Source organism: Prunus dulcis, chromosome 5 (assembly GCF_902201215.1).
Source record: "Prunus dulcis chromosome 5, ALMONDv2, whole genome shotgun sequence".
Classification (NCBI taxonomy): Eukaryota; Viridiplantae; Streptophyta; class Magnoliopsida; order Rosales; family Rosaceae; genus Prunus; species Prunus dulcis.
The window spans coordinates 6,312,308-6,334,634 of NC_047654.1; the positions used below are offsets into that span (position 1 = coordinate 6,312,308).

Sequence of the window (22,327 nt, forward strand, 5' to 3'; positions counted from 1 at the left end):
GTATATAAGGAGGATGTCACATTGTGAATCCTCACCTCACAACTTGTAAAGCATTGAGTAGCAATACAAGCATATATTCTCCCAAACATTCTTGAGTGTTCTTATTGTGTTCTTGAGTGTTCTTATTGTGTTCTTGCTCTTGCAAGTGTTCTTTGCTTTTTTCGATCTTATATTGTAGGAAGGAGGCTGACTTAGCTTGTTCGAGAGGCGATCAAGTCTAAGGCCGCACGGAAGGAAGACTCCGAAAAAGTCATCCCGTGACAGTTGGTATCAGAGCAAAAGCTCGAATCATTCAAAGAAGCATGTCGAAGAGCGGATCATCAGATGTGGAGACAGACCTGTCCAAGGTCAACATGGATCGTGGGGGCAAATCAAAGAGGGAACGATCTAGAGATGCGGTGGCCGTGATGGAGAAGCGGCTTTCTAAGATGGAGAATGCCGTGGTCGAGCTCGATCAGCGCCTCGAAGAGGACGTCCTTACGAAGGGGGGCTTCGAAGCTGTAACGGATGAGCTTCAAGGCCAATTCCAGGGAGTCCTCAACTCCGCGCTAGACGACATCAAGCTAGATGTTCAAGCCAAGTTAGATCATTTCTTAGCGGAGCTTACTTCGCTTCGTGATGAGATGAAGGATGTGAAGGGAGATTGGGCTTTGTGCAAGGAAGTTGTCTTGAACAAGACCCGGACTCCGAAGGAACCCAAGTTGCTAGATTCTTTCAAGCCCAAATCCTATAATGGGAAGAGGGAGGCGAAGGAGCTAGACACTTTCTTGTGGAATATCGAAAGGTATTTCAAGTATCTGAAGCTCGAGGATGATGAGCCCAAGATCAATGCGGCAACGTTGTTTCTCCCCGACAATGCTCTCATGTGGTGGCGTCGTCGATCTATGGAGATCGAACAAGGTACGTTTACACTTGAGACTTGGGAAGATTTTAAGAAGGATATTATGTTGCATTTCTATCCAGAGAATGCCAAGTATGAGGCAAAGGAGAAGCTAAGATGGCTGAAGCAAACTGGTAGCGTGAAGGACTACGTCGCCACGTTCACCAACCTGTTGTTCGAGGTGCCTAGCATGATAGATGAAGACAAGCTCATGTACTTCATGAGTGGCCTACAGAATTGGGCCAAGCTGGAGTTACAAAGGAGACACGTCCAAACTTTGTCAGAGGCAATTGCTGCAGCTGAGTCTCTTGTAGAGTTCAAGAGGAGTGATCAAGGCGACTCCAAGTTCAACGGAAAGAAAGGTGGCAATGGATCCGGGGGGGGAGACAACAAGCCAAAAGAGGGTAGCAAGTCAGGAGACAAGTCTGACGGTCACAAGTCATCCTGGAAGAAGAATGACAAAGGTGACAAGGGGAAAGACAAGTCAAAGCTAGCTTGCTACTTCTGCGATGGACCGCACATGATGCGGGATTGTCCGAAAAAGAAAGCTCTGAATGCTATGAACCAGGAGGCCGAGAGGGAAGCAGGAATGGGGGCCATTCACCGCTTCAATGCCTTGCAGGCCAAAGGTGCTCAACCACAGGTTCAAGCTAAAGGAGTAATGTTCGTCGATGCCATGGTGAATGGCAAGACAACCCGTTGCCTGGTGGATACAGGTGCTTCGCACAACTTTATGTCCGTGCAGGAAGCAAAGAGACTTGGGTGTCGAGTCTCGAAGGAAGCAGGCAGTATGAAAACGGTGAATTCAACTGCCAAGCCCATTGATGGGGTAGCTCGTGGTGTGGAGCTACACATTGCCACTTGGAAGGGAGTAGCTGACTTCTCCGTGATCTCGATGGATGACTACGATGTCGTGCTAGGAATGGAGTTCATGGACAAGGTAAAAGCATTTCCCATTCCCTTTCACAATACTATGTGCATTACACAGGGTGGAACAATGCCATGCATGGTGCCAGTAGTGAGACAACAAAGCGGGACGAAGTTTTTGTCAGCCATGCAATTTTCCAAGTCTTGGAAGAAAGGCGAACCGACGTTCCTTGCAACTATGAAGATGAATGTAGTTGAGAAGGAAGTCCAACCAGTTCCGAAAGCGGTGGAGGCAATCCTTAAGGAGTTTGCAGATGTCATGCCCAAGGAGTTGCCCAAAACCTTACCACCTAGGAGAGAGGTGGATCATGCCATTGAGTTGGAACCGGGTGCCAAACCCCCTGCCAAAGCGCCGTACCGAATGGCACCTCCTGAGTTGGAGGAATTGAGGAAGCAGTTGAAGCAGTTGTTGGACTCTGGGTACATCCAACCGTCCAAGGCCCCTTATGGTGCCCCAGTTCTTTTCCAGAAGAAGAGGGAGGGAACACTAAGGTTGTGCATCGACTACAGGGCGCTAAACAAGGTGACCATCAAAAACAAGTATCCAATCCCTTTGATTGCAGATTTGTTTGATCAGTTGGGAGGAGCGAAGTACTTCACCAAGTTGGACTTGCGCTCAGGATACTATCAAGTGAGGATCGCACCGGGAGATGAATCAAAGACCGCATGTGTGACAAGATATGGGTCTTACGCGTTCCTTGTCATGCCGTTCGGCTTGACTAATGCCCCTGCAACATTTTGCACTCTTATGAACAAGGTATTCCATCCTTTCTTGGACAAGTTTGTTGTGGTTTACATCGATGATATTGTGGTGTACAGCAATTCTCTAGAGGAACACCTTGAGCATTTGCAGAAGGTCTTCCAAGTTCTAAGGGAGAACCAGCTCTATGTGAAGAGGGAGAAGTGCTCATTTGTCCAAGAAGAGGTCGAGTTCCTTGGTCACAAGATACGGGGAGGACAATTGCTCATGGAGGAGAGCAAGGTGCGAGCCATTCAAGAGTGGGAACCACCAATCAAGGTACCTGAGTTGCGGTCTTTCCTTGGATTGGTGAACTACTATCGCAGGTTCATCAAGGGATATTCAGCCATAGCCGCCCCCTTGACGGATTTGCTGAAGAAGAACAAGGCGTGGGAGTGGACACCCCGATGCCAACATGCCTTCAATGAGTTGAAGAGGGCTCTTATGGAGGAACCAGTGCTGAGACTTCCAGATCTTAGCAAACCTTTTGAGGTACACACTGATGCATCAGATTTTGCTATTGGTGGTGTACTCATGCAGGATGGACACCCTTTGGCTTTCGAGAGTCGGAAGCTCAATGACACGGAGCGGAGGTATACCGTTCAAGAGAAGGAGATGACAGCCGTAGTGCATTGCTTGCGGACTTGGAGGCACTACTTACTTGGTTCTCAGTTCGTGGTCAAGACTGACAATGTTGCCACAAGCTACTTTCAGTCCCAACAGAAGTTGTCACCCAAGCAGGCTAGGTGGCAAGACTTCTTGGCAGAGTTCGACTACAAACTAGAGTACAAGCAAGGGAAGACAAATGTCGTTGCTGATGCCTTAAGCAGGAAGGCCGTGCTAGCAACTGTCACACAACCCCAGAGTTCTCTCATGCAGAGGATACGAGAAGGCTTGTTGCATGATCCCCAAGCCAAAAGTCTGTTGGAGCTTGTCAAAGATGGGAAGACAAGAAGATTTTGGCTCGATGAAGGGATTCTCTATGCAACAGGGAAGAGGATCTATGTTCCAAGGTGGGACAATCTGAGGCGAGAGCTACTGAAGGAGTGTCATGACTCGAAGTGGGCAGGACATCCGGGCACTCATCGGACAATTGCCTTGATGAGTGAAGCTTACTATTGGCCACAGATGCGGGAAGATGTAGACTCGTTCGTGCGGACTTGCCTTGTATGCCAACAAGACAAGACATTGCAGAAGCAACCGGGTGGGTTGCTAGAGCCACTTCTTGTTCCAACCAGACCATGGGAGAGTTTGTCCATGGACTTCATTGTGAGTCTACCCAAGTCGGAAGGGTGTGGCTCAATTTTGGTGGTAGTCGACAGATTCACCAAGTATGCTACCTTCATCCCCGCACCGGCAGATTGCAATGCGGAGGAAGCTGCACGCTTGTTTCTGAAGCATGTGGTGAAGTATTGGGGGATCCCCAAGAGTATTATCAGTGATCGGGATACTCGCTTCACTGGTAAACTTTGGACGGAGCTCTTCAGGCTACTTGGCTCACAGTTGAACTTCTCTACCAGCTTTCACCCACAAACAGACGGTCAGACGGAGAGGGTGAATGCGCTCTTGGAACTATACTTGAGGCACTATGTGAGTGCCAACCAGCGAGATTGGGCAAAGTTGTTGGATGTTGCTCAGTTCTCGTACAACTTGCAGCAGTCGGAGTCGACAGGGGCAAGTCCTTTTGAGTTGGCAACAGGACAACAACCTATAACACCGAACACAGTGGTGTCAGGCTACACGGGGAGTAGTCCTGCCGCATACAAAACGGCCAAGGAGTGGCAGGTGACTAATGAGCTGGCTCGGGCTCAATTGGAGAAGGCAACTCGGAAGATGAAGAAATGGGCAGACAAGCATCGGCGGGACGTTGTGTTCCAACCAGGTGATCTGGTCTTTGTGAAGCTCAACCCTTCTCAACACAAGTCCACTAGAAGATTGCACAAAGCGTTGTTGAGGAGATATGAGGGTCCATTTCCTATCATCCGATCAGTGGGAAGAGCGGCTTACCGTGTGGAACTACCACCTCGATTGAAGATTCATCCGGTGTTCCACGTGAGCAATCTCAAGCCCTACCATGCCGACCCCGAGGAGCCAAGTCGTGGAGAGTCTCAACGAGCTCCACCTTTGATGGTGACTTCATTTGACAAGGAGGTTGAGTGCGTCATGGCCAAGCGAGAGGTACGACGCAAGGGTGTGTTGGGGCCTATTTGTTCCAGCAGCCTGACGAATGGGCTTGGGCTGCCGTAAGAAGAGAAGTGAGCAAAATTCCCCAAGTGCCTAGGTTCGATACCAAGCGCCTGGAAGAGTGTTTTTTCACAGAGTCTGATGAAACTGTTACGAAAACACTCCCAGGCTTCCTTCACTAATAGCCCGAACAAACTTAACCAATTTTACAGAAGAGCTTGGCTTGGAGAGCATGTGGCATGGGAGCTAGGCTTTCACAGGTTTAGCAATTTTGAGAGAGAGATGAATTTTCCTATGGAGGATGGAGGTTTAGAGCAAGCAAAGGAAGATTTGGCTGGTTTCCTTCCTAAGGGAGGAAGAAAACGAATGGAGGAGGAGATGGGGTGGCTTGAGTAGATCTTCCAGCTGCTTGACAATGCTTGGTCGAGTTCTGGAAGTGGGTTGGTTCTTCTGGGTAGCAAAAGTCCTCCTCTTATAGCCACTCAGGGTTCTAATTTCGTCATAGTTCCCTCCCTCTTTCCATTGTTTTTCCCCACTTCGTCTTCTTTGATGAATCCTATCCGCCCAAGACATATGGGTAAGGAACCCATTTGTGGTTCCAAGGTCTCGGTTTTGCTGGCCCTTCTTCATAGAGGTGAAGAGCCGCTTGCTTTTCTCTCAACTTTTCCTATGCAAGCTGCCAGGACAATGGGAGGGAAAGGAGCTACGTTTTACCCAACGAGTAAACCTCTTACTCGTGTGGATTTCCTCTGGTTTTTAAGATGGTTGCTGTTGACTCTTGGATAGGGACAAGACGTGCTTGGCCAGATATTTTGCAGAGAGTTTGGGCTGGGCTTTTCTTTTCCTAGGCTTTGAATTGGTGATATGTGATTCTGGTCAATCTACTGGGCTTTTCGTCAAGCTGCCGGAAACAGCTTGCCAATTGCACTTTAACAGCATGTTTAGGCCTTCTAATTGTCTTAGCCTTTTCTAACAGGCTTTGCATCTTTTTTCTAAGGGATTGGGTTATGCTCTCTCTTCTCTCATGCTAACCCATGCATTTCGGGCCGAAGAAATAGGCTTGAGTTTTGGGCCCCCCAAGTGACCCGAAACTACCACTCCCTTGGCTCGTCAATGAGTTTTATGAAAGCCCGTTGCCATCCATATCACAACCCGTTCAAGCAAGCCCCGGGTAATTTTGGTGGCTTGGGCCCACCTAAGCTTGTAACGCATCTTGGCGTTGGCATGGCAGTTCCGACACCTATGCTTGTGCTTGGATTTTTATCCTATCCCCATAGGCTATAGCCGGGTTCAATAGGAGTGAACATGTTTTTTTTTTTTGTAAAGTTAGCATGTTTTTGGTCTTCCCGCACGTTCTTGCTTGGCGCGGCACGTGGCCCGTAGCTCGTATTAATTCGTTCCCTAAATTCTCTTGTGTTTACTTGTCCCTATTGGGCCGATAGTCATCTTGGGCTTAGCCCCTTGGATTTTTGGGCCTCAACAGGGTGTACCGAGGTACTTTGAGTACTTTGTCAAATGGAAGGGCCTGCCAGAGTCTGAAGGCAATTGGGAGAAACAAGAGTCCTTGTGGAAGTACAAGGACATCATCGAAGCATTCGAACGAGACGGATCTACCGCGGCAACGAGGACGTTACCGGATTAGGTGGGGGAGAATGTCACGGCCCGCATGTTCAAGGCCCAACCCGTTGGATTGATCATGCCAGACCTCTTAGCCCACATGTCCAGATTCGTTGTACAGTAGTAGGTAGACTACGGTTGGTGGCAGTAGTTGGTAGATGTCGGTAGGTTACATTGTATCCTAGCCACCCATTATGGTGGTAGGTGGGATAGAAAGTTTATATAAGGAGGATGTCACATTGTGAATCCTCACCTCACAACTTGTAAAGCATTGAGTAGCAATACAAGCCTATATTCTCCCAAACGTTCTTAAGCGTTCTTATTGTGTTCTTGCTCTTGCAATTGTTCTTTGCTTGTTTCGATCTTATATTGTAGGAAGGAGGCTGACTTAGCTTGTTCGAGAGGCAATCAAGTCTAAGGCCGCACGGAAGGAAGACTCCGAAAAAGTCATCCCGTGACACTAGGCATACTAGTACTACACAATCCAGTGACAAAAGTGACATCAATTTTGCGTAGAATTGTTCAAACCTAGCAAAGGTAGAACATAAGTTTATTCTTCTGCTTTCACTGATGGACACTTATTAAATGTATTTGTGTCATGTTATTGAAGATCATTACTTGTGACACACATAATATATCCATATATATGTATATACATATAGGATTTGTGTTAAAAGTGTTGAGTTTGGCAGAAATGTACACATTCGTTATTTAGACCCTGTGTGTGTCAACTGCACAAAATTCAGGTTGTTGGTAAGAAAAGGTTAAGGCCATGCCACTGACTAGCGTGGCCAATAAAAACCTCTATTTTTTATCTTTAGAGATCTCCCCCGCGGATGCTTATCTAAATTATAACTTTTTGTTTCTATTTAATCTGCTTAATAACATTCTAATATCCAATATGGTCATGGAGCACAATAATGCGCATCCCATAAATCTTAGAGCTATATGATTAAACAACAAATCCATAAATTTTGGATCCTAATATGGTTGACGGGGTGATGACTTGTACACTTATTAATTTTCTGTATGTGCGGCACATAGTTTAAGATACACATAAATGCAGCTAACACACTTGCACTGGATCTCCTCTTATGTTTTATGTCATCAGGAGTGCTGACTCGAGATATACTTCATATTTCAATTTCAGAATCTTGGTTGAACAACTGGAGAGGGTGAATGTCACTCTGATGGAATTGCATGCCCAAATTGCATTTTGGATCAACACATACAATGCTCTTGTTATGCATGTAAAAGTCTCTTAACCAACCATTGGTTTTCTCTCATTGATTTGTAAGTCTCTCTAAATTTTCTCCTTACCCTTGTGCAGGCATATTTAGCATATGGACCTCCCCACAGCTCTCTAAGAAAGCTGGCCTTATTCCACAAGGTAATTCACTTATTTACCAGTACAATGGGTTTTGCTGGCAGCCTAAGAAGACTTGTGCAACTCATTACAAATGAATATGCTTTCTCTTGAAGTTGTTGAAATGTAAATTCTGTTACTGGTTTAAATGTGTTAGTTGACAGGTGTAAGGCTTAGATTAGTTTCTAGAGTGTAGGTCTCATAGGTCCTAGCTCATGCCAAGTGTGCAGCTCATATTGCTGCCACTAGATTGTATGGCTGAGATCATATTCTCTGCTGTACAAATTGGAATGTTCTGTTGAAATGAAATTAGTGTGTGCATTGCATTATTCAATCATATTTTCTCTGCCAAACAGATTCTCTCCCTCTCTCTTTCTCTCTACAACTTTGTCTCATATACTTTGTGTGCAAGAAATCTACTGTTATATAGAAAACTTCAACATGGTATCAGTAGCGAAGGTTCTGATCTGAGACTGGGCGTAGTGAAATCAATCCAGCTGAAGGTTGCATTATCTAGTCTCACATGGCTGGATCTAGCATGAGTGAGCTTAGTGCTCCCATCTTCAATGGAAGCAACTACGATTTCTGGAGAATAAAGATGTGCACAATCTTCAAATCTCACAAGCTGTGGGATATGGTTGAGAATGGATATGAGCAACCTGTGAAGAAGGAAGAAGGAGAAGCTCTGACAGCAGCTCAAAAGCTTGTTTTGGAAGAAAATATTGCCAAAGATGCTAAGGCATTGGGTCTGATCCAGAATGCAGTTTCTGATGATATTTTTCCCAGAATTGCTTTGAAGGAATCAGCCAAGGAAGCATGGGAAATCCTGCAGCAAGAATTCAGAGAAGACAAGAAGGTAAGATCTGTGAAACTTCAAGCTCTTAGGAGAGAATTTGAATACACTCGTATGCATGATGATGAATCATTGTCCGGATATGTCACTAAATTGCTTGAGCTAGTAAATCAAATGAAGGCTTATGGTGAAGAGTTAACTGAACAGAGAATTGTTCAGAAACTCTTGATTAGTTTATCCAGAGAATATGATTACATTGCTGAGGTTATAGAGGAGACAAAAGATACAGAAACTATAGGGGTTCAAGAGGTTATAGGATCTCTAAAATCTCATGAACAAAGGCTGCAGAGGCATAATGAGAGAGTGACTGAGAAGGCTTTCTCTAGTTTGAATGTGAGCTCTAAAGATCAGTCTAACACAGGGCAGGCAGCGGGTTCCAAATCCAAAAAGAATTGGAAGTCTCAGAAAGGGAAGAAGTAGGACTCAAAGTCGGAAAACAATTTTAAAAAGGAATGTCAGACTGAGGGAGCAAAGGTGCCTTGCAAAACCTGTGACAAATTGCACTATGGTGTCCGCTGGTTTAAAGGCAAACCTAAATGTTATAAATGTGATAGGTTGGGTCATATAGCCAAAGACTACAAGGGAAAACCAGAAGCTGCTAACTATGCATCACACAAGGAGGAAGAAGGCAACATGTTCTATGCTTGTCATGCTGCAGAAATAGTGAAAAATAATGGTGTGTGGTATGTGGACAGTGCATGCAGCAACCACATGACTTCACAAGCATCCCTTCTAGTCAATATTGACACCAAAGTCACTGCAAAGGTAAAAATGGGCATTGGAGACTTAGTGGAAGCAACTGGAAAAGGAACTTTGGTGATTGACACTAAAGCTGGGCCTAGATATATCAAAGAGGTTATGCTTGTACCAGGATTGGATGAAAACTTACTTAGTGTAGGTCAAATGGTAGAGCATCACTACTATCTTGTCTTTGGTGATTCTATGGTTGAAATATTTGATGACAGGTCAATGGAAAATCTGCTGGCAAAGGGTTCCATGACAGGAAACAGATGCTTCCCACTGTCATTGAAATATGCAAATTCAGTGGCTATGAAAGCAACAGTTGAAGAATCCACTTGGCATTGGCATAGGAGGTTTGGCCATTTGAATATGCAGAGTCTGAAGTTGTTACAACAACAGGAGCTGGTCTATGGTCTGCCTGAAATTGGAAATGCAAACAGAATTTGCCAAGTCTGTGCAATTGGAAAATCCCACAGAGAGGCTTTTGGTAATGAGAAAATTTGGAGAGCTAGTCTACCTCTGGAGCTGGTTCATTCAGATGTTTGTGGTCCAATGCAGACCACATCCATAGGTGGAAACAAATATTTTTTGACTTTCATTGATGACTGCACCAGAATGTGCTGGGTGTACTTCATGCAATTCAAGTCAGAAGTTTTCAACATTTTCAAGAAATTTAAGGCTATGGTAGAACTACAAAGTGGATACAAACTGAAGAAACTTAGGAGTGACAGAGGTGGGGAATATTCCTCTGCTGAATTTCTGCAGTTTTGTGAAGAAATTGGGTTGGAAAGACAACTAACCATGGCCTATTCACCTCAGCAAAATGGGGTTGCTGAGAGAAAGAACAGGACCATTGTTGAGATGAGCAAAACAATGATGAAAGAGAAGAAACTACCATACAAATTTTGGGGAGAGGCAGTGAATACAGCTGTCTATATCCGGAATAGATGCCCCACAAAAGCTTTAGATAATGTCACTCCATTTGAAGCTTTTAGTGGAAGAAAGCCTGGGGTTAAACACTTAAAAGTGTTTGGTTCTATATGTTTCTATCATGTGCCTAATCAGTTGAGGTCTAAACTGGAAGATGCAGCTGTTAAGTGCATTTTTGTTGGCTATGGCAAATGTGAAAAGGGGTACATAGTGTACAATTTGCAAACCAACAAGATCACTACATCTAGAAGTGTGATCTTTGATGAGAACTCACTATGGGATTGGGACACACAAACTGTTGATTCTGTCACAGTTCAGATTAGGCCTGAAGACACTTCCAGAAGTAGTGAAGAGGAGCATGAAGAAACAATGATAGACATTTCCAGTCCACCTCAAGTAACTACAGCTGCTACTAATGTTACTTCACCAAGTGATTCTCCAAGTTCTACACCTGTAAAGCTTAGAGACATCACTGAGATTTATGCTAGATGCAATATGAGCATCATTGAGCCAGAGAACTTTGCTGAAGCATCAAAGGATAAAGCTTGGCAAAAGGCAATGGAAGCAGAAATGGATATGATTGAGAAAAATGAGACTTGGGAACTAGTTGATAGACCAAGTGATAAACCTGTGATTGGTGTGAAATGGGTTTATAAGACCAAATTGAACCTTGATGGCTCAATACAAAAGCATAAAGCTAGGCTGGTGGTCAAAGGCTATGCACAAAAGCCTGGAATCGACTTCAATGAGACATTTGCTCCTGTGGCCAGACTTGACACAATTAGAACTCTCATAGCTTTGGCAGCTTAAAAGGGGTGGAAATTATACCAATTAGATGTCAAGTCTGCATTCCTAAACGGTGTGCTTAAGGAGGAAGTCTATGTAGATCAACCGGATGGTTTTGTAACTACAAACTATGAAGACAAAGTGTACAAGTTGAAGAAAGCCTTGTATGGTTTGAAACAGGCTCCAAGAGCCTGGTATGAGGAAATCAATGCCTACTTTATTAGCTGTGGTTATGTCAGAAGCACAAGTGAGGCTACTTTGTATTGCAAGACTAAGGAAGGCTCTGGAACTCTAATAGTCTCAATCTATGTTGATGACATTGTGTATACAGGCAGCAGTGAAGAATTAATTGATGAATTCAAGACTGAAATGATGAGAAGGTATGAAATGACTGATCTAGGCCTTTTATATCATTTCCTTGGTATGGCAGGGATTCAAACTGAATCCTGCATTTTCATAAATCAAAAGAAGTATGCTCTGACTTTGCTGGACAAGTTTGGTTTGAAGCAATGTAAGCCGGTCAGTACTCCTCTGGTGGCAACTGAAAAATTGTGCAAAGATGATGGAAGTGATCCTGCAGATGAGAGTGAGTACAGACAGATTGTGGGCAGCCTATTGTATTTGACAGCTACAAGACCAGACATAATGTTTGCAGCTAGCCTATTAGCTAGATTCATGCATTGTCCAACAAAGAAACACTATGGAACAGCCAAGAGAGTGCTGAGGTATATTCAAGGCACCATTGATTTTGGTATTGAATATCAAAAAGGAAAAGAAGCCATTCTAATTGGATATTGTGATAGTGATTGGGGAGGAAGCCAAGATGACATGAGAAGCACCTCTGGCTATGCTTTCTCTTTTGGTAGTGGAGTATTTTCTTGGGCATCAGTCAAGCAACATAGTGTTGCTCTCTCCACAGCTGAGGCTGAGTATGTCAGTGCAAGTGAAGCTACTACACAAGCAATATGGTTGAGGTTTGTTCTAGAGGATTTTGGAGAATTGCAAACTGATGCAACTCCATTAATGGTGGACAACACTTCTGCCATTGCAATGACAAGAAATCCTGTTTTCCATCAGAAAACCAAACACATCAACCGTAGGTATCATTTCATCCGAGATGCTTTACAAGATGGAGTGGTGGACTTGAGATACTGCATGTCTGAAGAACAAGTGGCTGACATTTTCACTAAAGCTCTGCCTAAAGACAGGTTTAACTATCTTAGAGGAAACCCCAACGGTGGGTTCCGTCACCAAGCGCCATTTCTGCTTTTTTTTTTTTTTTTTTTTTCTTTCTGAGAGATGGATTAATACATTCATTGGTTCATCCCATTTTAAAATTAAAAGTTAGTTGGTTTGATCTTTGTTTCCTTCTTTTATATTCAAGTCTATTGCTCCTGCCTTTCAAGACATGGACTAGAAGATCCCCATTAAAGACAATCAGAATATTATCTTACCCTTTTTGGCCATCAAGTAAAATGCTCAAATACCTTTTGATTTTCTGTTGTCAATGTTTGAGAAGTTATCAGGATATTTGGTTTTCATGCCCCAAAAAAAATGGTTGAATCTAAAATAAGTGGAGCAAGAAAAAAGAACCAATGCTTTGGTCTATCTGTGTATTCTAAATTTGGAAAGAAAAAGAAAAAAGATGATGAGCTTTTTGGTATAGTGCAGGCTGCGTACAATATTGGGGGCCAAGTTATCAGTGCGAATGCCATAGAGCAATCCATATTTGGCTTCCAAACACCCTGAATTGGACGGGTACTTACTCACCATACTCTCTCTGATAATGCAACAGGAATGCTGACATCCATTGAATTATTTCATTTATTTCATAATTTAAATGGTGTGGCAAATCATTTGAGCTCTTCTTATGAATGACAATTTGAACAGTGGATTTTCATTTCTTTCTTTTTTTCTCTTTCGTTAATATGAATAAGAAATACCGTGTTTTAGAATACTCATTTGATCTACTTTTGTGTTTCCAGTGGCTTGAAACCCTCCTTTCAACTGCCTGGAGGAAAAAATTTGGTGAAGACAGACAACTTCGCAATTCCAAATTGGGTCTTCTGGTTTCTGAACCCCTTGTTTGCTTTGCTCTTTGTACTGGAGCCTTTTCTGATCCTGTGGTAACCACTTTGCTTTTATTGGTCCTCTTTTCACATTATATTGAAGATTTAATATATAATTGTCTAATGAATGTTAGGTTCTTATTTTCAGTCTTTTCCCCTAAAGCTACACATGTTTATTGGTCAATTACAGTGCTTTGGCACATGATTTTCCCTTGAAATTTCTGTTCATAACTTATCTTTTCTGCCTTATCTCTATGTTTAAAGAAATCCGGTGCTGCTGCAGAAAACTACTTTTTAAAAACAGAATAATTTTTTTTATAATCAAAAGCATATGGTAGCAACTTTTACTACTAAATTGTTTTGATTGTAAATCATTCTTCTAAAAACACACTCTGATCAGTGATATACTGCTACCACTATATATTGCTAACGGCATTAACGTTTGCTTGTCAATTACTTGTAGCTAAAAGTATACACAGCCTCAAATGTTAGAGATGAACTTGAAGAGGCAAAGGAGGAGTTTATTAAAGCAAATGTAGTGGTAAAGAAGTGAAGGAAAGTTTTTCTGCCAAAGATACTTGAAAGGTTTGCAAGAGAAGCATCTTTTGGCTCTGATGATCTTCTCAAATGGGTCAGTGAGAATGCTGATAAGAAGCTTAATGATTCAATACATAAATGCATTGACAGTAAATCCAGCAAGAAGGCATTTCAGATCATAGAGTGGGTGCCATACAATTCAAGGTTCCGGTATGTATTCTCCAAGGAACTATCTGAGAGACCATGGTGGTCGTTATTCATTCCAAATGCTGGAAGAAACAAACCTGACTGACCACTTGAGGAAGCTAGTAGCTCATCAGACTGGTCAATCAAAACCTTCTAATTGTTTTCTTGTTGTGCATCTGATCTTTTCGTGTTTTGAACTCTAGTTTCTTGCCCTACAAGCCTCCATCTCACAAGTACCTTGTACTAACCAGGTAGTTTCGATCTAACAAGCTTACCATTACTTGCAGCTGTTGTATAATTCTAGTTTCGCACCATATTTGTACATTAATAAGGTTGCTTGGTTTATGCAGTAAGGCAGTAAAGTGTAATTCTTTGTCATTTCAACTTTATCCATGCTTCTAAATTCTAATGGCAGCACTGTATGAAATTATCACCCAAAAAAAAGAAGGTAGAATTAGAAGTAGAATCAACTTCTAAATTCTAATAGAAAATTATCACAACAACCAAAAAGTAGAATTAAAGAACTGAATTGGAACAATAAATCCGATTACATGAAATGAAATTAAGAATTTAATTGGAAGAACAATGAAATGAATCAGATAAAATACATGAACATTTCAATGCGGAAACCCTAAACTCCACGTCATCATCATCATCGGCTAGGACTAGGACTATGCAGGCAAGGAGAAACGACACAGAGGGCAGAAGTGGCTTTTCTCCAACCACTCCACGATGCAAGCCTCGTGGTAAATATGCGAACATGGCAGACCACGACCTTCCGAACCCACTGCAATCTCCGCTATACAAACCGAACAACAAACCCCAGCCGTTTCCACTCTCACCCTCTCCAGCTTCTCAATTGCGGATTTACTCGCCGGTACAAACGCCGGCTGCACTTCATCATCCGCGGCCACGTCCTCAACGATCGCATCAATCTTGATGCACGCCTCCATATGCACACGTAACCCCCGGCTGCTGCTGCTACACACTCTCCCAACAAGACTCCGTGAGGCATCATGGACTATAGTAGCAGCGACGCACCGAAGGTCCTGGGAGGAGACGTGGATAGACTTGGATAGCTCGTTGGATATAGTAGCCAAAATCGATGACGTGGATCTGTCGTCCATTAGTAGGTCAATCTCGATTTTGTCGTGGTAATCGAAGCTCTCGGAATGTTGGCCCATGTGATCGTCTTCTAACATCATTAATTTGTAATGGTCTTCCAAATCCTCGTCGTCCTCTAAATTCGAGGGCAACACAATTTGTGTGACAGTGGCATTGATGTCTAGCCACAATTGAGATTTCATGGGAGTTTCCGGTAATTCGGAGACTTCGAGGATACGTGTGGCGTAATAGGGATCGCCCAACATCTCCCAATACTCATCGGCCATAACAACAAGAAGAGCAGCGAACTCTAAGAAAAATGGAAAAAGGAAGAATGCGGGTTGAAAGGAGACGGTGAGACTTAAAGTGAGGCGTTGAGAATAGAAATGAGAGATGCACGGCTGGCTAGCTATTAGGATATATATACATATACTAGTTTCCTAGTTAGATAAGGATTTTGGGGTTCTTGCTTGGCAATCAAGTCACGCGGGTTCTACTTTTCTAATTAATTATGTTTTTTTTTTTTTAAACCGAAACTCAGGATTCCTTTTTTTTTTAATTTGTTGGAATTTAAACTCAGGATTCAGAGATGTATTTTCAGATTATCAGTTATGATTTTGTACAGCTGTTCCCGCATATCACGACTTAGACAAGTATGTCATCAAATCAAATCCCACATCTCGGATACGAAAAAGTTGAGTGGGATATGTCTCCGACTCTCTTATCTCCACATACTGTCTTTCTTTCCTTTGGCTTTTGTTTTTGAAAAATGTCTCTGCTCGGCCCTCGCTCATTTTCTCGGCCTCAACCTCTCCGATTTACTCTATTTTCTCCCTCCCTCTCTGTTTCTCAAGTCTTACTAATGAAAACTTGCTTTTGTTGGCGTATCAAAAAACCGTCCACGCACAAGCATTGTGTTTGTAAGGGGCAACAAAAATTATCTAATTATTCCTTAGTATTTAAGAATTTTGATTATTACTTGCAGGTCATATGCCCGGATGGAGAGCCAATTCCAACATATAAGAGGGCTAACGACGCTCCAGGAAGGAGATCTTCGCCTCTTTCACCAGACGGCCTAGCTTCGTCACTGGGACCCACTTCTCCTCGTCCTCGCGCCGGCCAGCACCACGCCTGCCAGCCACCACGTCCTCTGTCACCGCCTCGCCCTCGCCCACCGAACCCGCGCCCGAAGCCTCCACGTTCTCCGCCGCCGCCTCTCTCAGCCATTGTTTTGCTCTACTTTGTTTTGTTTGAGACTCACGCGGCTGAAAAATGAAACGGTAGATGAGAATAAAAGACTGATCTGTTTTCTTTTGAACATAAACGACGTCGTCTCACTCGCGTTAGGGTTAAAGGGCTCAAGATCAAAGGGACGACAAAAGTCCACAAGAGAGCTGGGCCACATTCCAGCCGTGCTAAAATAACTAGCTCAATAAAAGACTGAAGCAAATTTAACAGCGATTATTTTTATAATACAGCAATGTCAAATTAATCCTAAAATCTAATGGTATTTTAAGTAAGAGTGATTGTTGTTCAATTATCTTACTTTCGGCGTTTTAAATAGGAGTGATTGTTGTTCAATGATCTTACCCAAGGAAGAGCAACACGATGATTGGTGCTCTAAAAGGGATAGATAGAGCTTCATTTAGAGCTCCGATCAAATCTAAATGGTATCCCAATAATTGAGGCTCTAAAATACAAAATGAATGTATGGGGCCATTGGTTAGGGCTCAAAATACAGGGGAGCTTCTATAGTGAGTGGAAAGTTATAAGGGGTATGTTTGAGGGGTATCTAAGAGCCGTTTGATAAAATTCAACGGTGAATTTTTAATGTTGTCTTTTTGGTAAAACCGGGTTGAAATTACCCATACCCAAAGAGGCAATCCGAAAGTGCACAGCACGCTCTTTCATCCTAGTTAACCCTCCTTCCCCGCAGGCCACCCACTCTGCAATATGTTCTTCTCTCTCTCTCTCTCTCTCTCTCTCTCTCTCTCTCTCTCTCTCTCCATCTCTGGTTTGTGGTTATCAAAGAACCAAAATCCATTCGGCAAATATCTTGCAACCAACACAGACACAACGGAGGGTTTTGTGTCTTTTTTTATTATTGACACTTTATCACCTCAAAAATTCATTTTCTGACGCCCAAGTTCTCCTAATTCCTATCCTCTCTCGCACTCTCCCAAATCTTGCCTCAGCTCCAGCTCGCCAACCATCTCGCTACTGTCCAATCCCGTTCTCCACCCATCCATTGTCATAATCCAGCACTCCTCAAATTCGGAACCCTAGTTTGACCCTATCCAAGCCGCCGCAACTCAAGACCTCCGTCGTCGACCTCCACGGCGAAGCTACTATCGCGACTCCACAACCAAGCCACAGTCGTGACCTCCGTCGTCGTTCTCCACAGTGGTGAGTTCTGATATTGGTTTTGTACTCTCTGTCTGTTATAAATTCTTTGATCCCACTTTCTTATTATTGCAACAGTATGGGCATTCATGGCGCTGCTCCGGCCTTCTCTCCTTTGCTCTCCAACTATAAGTCCTCTTCTTCTCCATCTTCAAATTTCAGTACTCCTCCTGACCTGAACCACCTACTTCTCTGGTTCTCTTCTTCTTCATGTCATTCAATTTCAATTTTTTTTTCTTTCTAAATTCTACTTTAGGGATTTAGGAATTAGGGATTCAGTTGGGCATTTAGAACTTAGGGGTTAATTTTAGAAATTCTAATTTAGGGATTCATTCAATGCCTAATTTATGAGCTGTGGCTTTATGAATTATCAAGTGGACTACTTGTTTTTAATTGATCATTGATAATGGTATTATTGTAGTTTTTAATTGATCTTTGCATATTTCAGATTTTAGCCTTACAATTTTAGTGGATGGATGTGTAGACAGGTTATTAAATTCTTCTAGTATTAATGGATTGTGTTACTAAATTACCATGTACCTACGCTCTTGGTTGACATGGTTGTTCTGAATTGTAAGATTAGCTTACTATTCGATGGACCCATGTTGTTAAAATGTTAACTCGCAATTGTACGGGCCAATTAGTAGTATAGCAAGACAAGTACGAGGTCGTACCCACGAGGACTGAGAAGTTAAAATTAGTTATGTACTTAGATTACCAAATTCAAGAAAGTAGGAGGTTAAGTCTAAAATAGAATTTAAAGCAAGAGTGGTTGTAATTGTTGAACAAATGAGGCAAAACGAAATTTCAAACAAAGCAAGGTGAACAAATGTAACAAAGAGTACTTTTGTAGGCTGGAAAACAGATTGGGAGACTAGGGCATTCGATTCACCATAACAATTTAATTCTGGGTTATAAGGAGTCAAGTGACAAGTCTCATTCGAATTCAAAGATTGATTCTAGCTAAAGTATGATTAGGCCATGGTGTCTGGTCCGAACCTTGTGCTCCTAATTCCCTAACTTGATCATTTGTTGTCTAATCTAAATTAAGCATTAGGAACCCATTAAGCATAGAAGAACAAGTTAAACAACCAAGCATGTATCTAATCCCTGTTGTCGAATGTCCATACATACTTTTCTTATTCATAGTTCACTTAAAATCAAAGCATGGTGTCTACTCTTGATTCAAACCAAGGTAGCTAATATACAAGTTCTAATGGTGATCAATCATCCAAACAAGCATATTAACTGATAAGCATAAAGAATAGGAATATGAATCATGAATCAAACTTGAAACTCAAAACTTCAACTTATAAACCCAGAATATTCATGTTGGGTTACATCATAGCCCTAGTTATGAATTTAGCTACTCATAATGGAAATGAAACTTAAGCAAAAATGAGAAAACATATTGAATGCAATAAGAGTAGAGAAACCCAATTCTGAAGTTGCTTGTGGTTTCCAAGGCTTCTCCAGGTGCTTATCCACGTCTAATGCTACTCCAAGAACTTTCTCATGTCTAGAGTATGGCAACTAAAGAGGTGATTTGGGATGAGTTTGGGTGGTTGGTGATGGCAGAGAAAGAACAAATTCGTAGGAAATGGAAGGAAGGCTTGTTGGAGTTTTCCTTCTGGTTTTGGGCTCAATCAAGTGATATAGGATGGCTGGAGTGAATTATTGGTGAATGGAGTGACTCCTCTCTACTTGAGTAGCTGACACACCTCCCTCAATTACTCAACATGCCAGGTCTAAAGTCAAGGAAAGACCTCCCTTAATTGCTCAACATGTTAGGTCTAAAGTCAAGGAAAGCTGTGGTGAGTCACATGGCTCTCCTCTGCACTTGAGTAGCTGACACACCTCCCTTAATTACTCAACATGCCAGGTCTAAAGTCAAGGAAAGCTGTGGTGAGTCACATGGCTCAAAGAAAGTATCCAAGGCTCAACAACTGGAAACTGCAATCCTAAGCTTGGTGTGCATATGGGCTCACGAATTGGGCTCAACTTAATTATCTGATGCATTTGAGTAGTCCATCTTGAAGTTCAGACTCTCATCTTTCCAACCACATATTATTTGGGCAAATCCAAGTTCGGAGGAAGATGTTAAGGCCGAAATGAGTTGCTAACCCAGTCTGCTCGTTTTTGCACCATTTTGCATCTTTTCTTATCCAAAGACACCATTGTTACCTAAGGCCCAATGAACTGAATGATAAACAGAAAAAGGGATTAAAAGCATATGTTTGACTCAATAACATAACCAAATCATAAGCAAGAAGGGTAAAAAATGATATACAATTGTGAACTGATCAAATACCCCCAGACCTAGATTTTGCTAGTCCTCGAGCAAAACAAAAGAGAATAAAGTTGAAAACAAAACAAGAAGTTAACTAAACCACTTCTGAAGGTAACTCGATTGCAATGTGCATATGCAACAAGCCTTTAAACCTCTCGGCATCCCTAATCGGAAGAGTTGTGTCTCCTGAGGATTTAACAGAAACGATACCCATAAACGCTTTACTGACTCTCTAACACAAAAAGGTTAGAAAACTAACTTTGAAAACAACTAATGAAAGAAAACTTTAATCATGCATCCAACACCATAGAGTTGCCAAGATAGATGATCAATAAGTGTGTAAAGTGGAAGCTATAGCTCAAAGGCACACGGCTTCAAAGTAAACATACTCAAATCTTGAAGGAAGAACATGCTTCAACTCTAATTCTCACATCTAGCACTCAATCACTCAGAACCTATGGTTTTATTCTCTCAAACAAGCATAAGTGAGTATATGAAATAGAAGCACAATATTTGGTTAGATCTCATGAAGGGAATCAAATACTAAGAGTAGAGATACACACATACATACCAGCACCCATGAATACATCCTCAAAGATCAGCTAGGTCTTTCACAAGGTTGCAATGAAAGGCTAAGGTTAAGGAAAGTGGAAGAATTGGAAGGAACACAACTAACTTAAGAACATACCAAGGTTGCATTCTTCATTGATCTGCAAGGTGTCATTGATTTAGAATGGTATGGCTGCAACTTCATAGCATCATCTGCCATAGACTTCATATTTCACATTTAGATCAAATCGAAACACTTTCTCTTTATCTTTCTCTTTTTTTTTCTTTTTTTTTTTATATAGATTCGCACCAATTTACATTTGGGCATGTGGCAGCAACCTCCTTGCTTCAAACTTTATCTTGACACACCTTGGTATATTTCTAAGCTATAGGGTATGGCTATAATAGGTTAAATATCTCTGATTGAGATACAAAGTTAGGGGAATTATGAGGGTGATAGAAGAAAAAGGCTTGTAGTGTTTGGTTGCAAGAGAGCTGATGGAACACACGAATGGGTAGGGTGAAAAGAAAGCACATAATATGGTTATACACGCAGAGCCTAGCATCACTTCAATGAGTTCATTCATGGGTGAGAGCACGCACCTGATATCTGCAAAGAGAATCATCCTTAGTATTCAACCAAAATGGAATAATGAGATCATTTAGAGTGAATTGAAGAAAAGAAGTAGAGATGAGGAATAGAAACACTTTAAACCCTCTCAAGAAAGCAATTAGGCTCGAAATAGCTCACTAGGGTATTCTCCACTATTTTCCTTCAAGAATCTGAGCATGGTACTTTAGCCACCAGAATTCTAAGAGCAAAAGCTTTGATATGAAAACCTCAATGGCAGCTCCATAGCATTGGTTGTATGAAAGTGACAAGCGAACGAAAATTGTACACACAAATGAACAAAAATTGAAAACCTCCCCCCCAGACCTGAATTGAACATTGTCCTCAATGTTAAAGCATAACAAAGATGAGTGAGAACATGTGAATAATAAGGGGAAAGTTTAAGACAAAGTATTAGAGAAACTCCCTCTTGATGCGATTAGGTCGACCGCTGCCAAGCACCTTATTCTTCAACACATGGGTTGCCTCCCAAGAAGCGCCTTGGTTAATGTCTTGGCAAGACATTATGCCATTAGCTAACTTGATTGTACGAAGGGAAGATGATCCACCACATGACCAGTTTGAATTCCAACTGACACTTCCTCATAGAATGGCTTTAAACGTTGTCCATTTACTTTGAAAGTCGAGCCATCTTTAGGATTTTGAATCTCCACAGCTCCATAGGGAGATACATTGACCAGGGTGAATGGGCCAAGCCACCTAGACTTCAATTTTCCTGGAAAGAGACGCAAACGTGAGTTAAACAAAAGAACTGACATACCTTTGGTGAATTCTTTCCGTTGAATGTTCCTGTCATGGTAACTCTTGGTACGTTCTTTGTATAGCTTTGTATTCTCATAGGACTCATGTCGAATTTCTTCCAATTCATTGAGCTGAAACTTTCTAACATGGCCGGCCTTGTCCAGATCAAAATTCAACTTCTTGATGGCCCAAAAAGCATTGTGTTCAAGCTCCATTGGCAAGTGACATGCTTTCCCAAATACAAGACGATAAGGGCTCATTCCGATGGGAGTCTTATATGCAGTCCTATAAGCCCATAATGCATCATTGAGCTTGGCAGCCCAATCTTTCCTTGTAATATTCACCACCTTCTCTAGGATCTGCTTAATTTCTCTGTTGCTTATTTCTACTTGACCAGAAGTTTGAGGATGATATGGTGTAGAGACTCGGTGGGGGATATTGTACTTCTTCATGAGTGCTTCAAATAGTTTGTTGCAGAAGTGGCTGCCTCCATCACTAATGACAGCCCTTGGAGTACCAAACCTTGTGAAAATATTGTCCCTCAAGAACTTCAGGACCACCTTATGATCATTGGTTTTTGTGGCTATGGCTTCCACCCATTTAGACACATAATCAACAGCAACAAGTATGTAGGTATAACCAAAGGAAGATGGGAATGGTCCCATGAAATCAATACCCCATACATCGAAGAGTTCCACAAAGAGAATGTTCTTCAATGGCAGTTCGTTCCTGCGGCTTATGTTTCCCATCCTTTGACACCTATCACACTTAACACAAAAATTAAATGCATCTTT

The 22,327-nt window shown here is 42.2% G+C and overlaps 1 protein-coding gene across 1 annotated transcript; it reads right to left on the minus strand.

The window, feature by feature from the left end:
• Nucleotides 1-14,486: 14,486 nt before the first annotated feature.
• Nucleotides 14,487-15,206, minus strand: LOC117628909 (E3 ubiquitin-protein ligase SIRP1-like). The gene has a single exon (XM_034361454.1). The coding sequence runs from the start codon at nt 15,204-15,206 to the stop codon at nt 14,487-14,489; it is 720 nt and encodes a 239-aa protein (XP_034217345.1).
• Between the last annotated feature and the right edge of the window lie 7,121 nt (nt 15,207-22,327).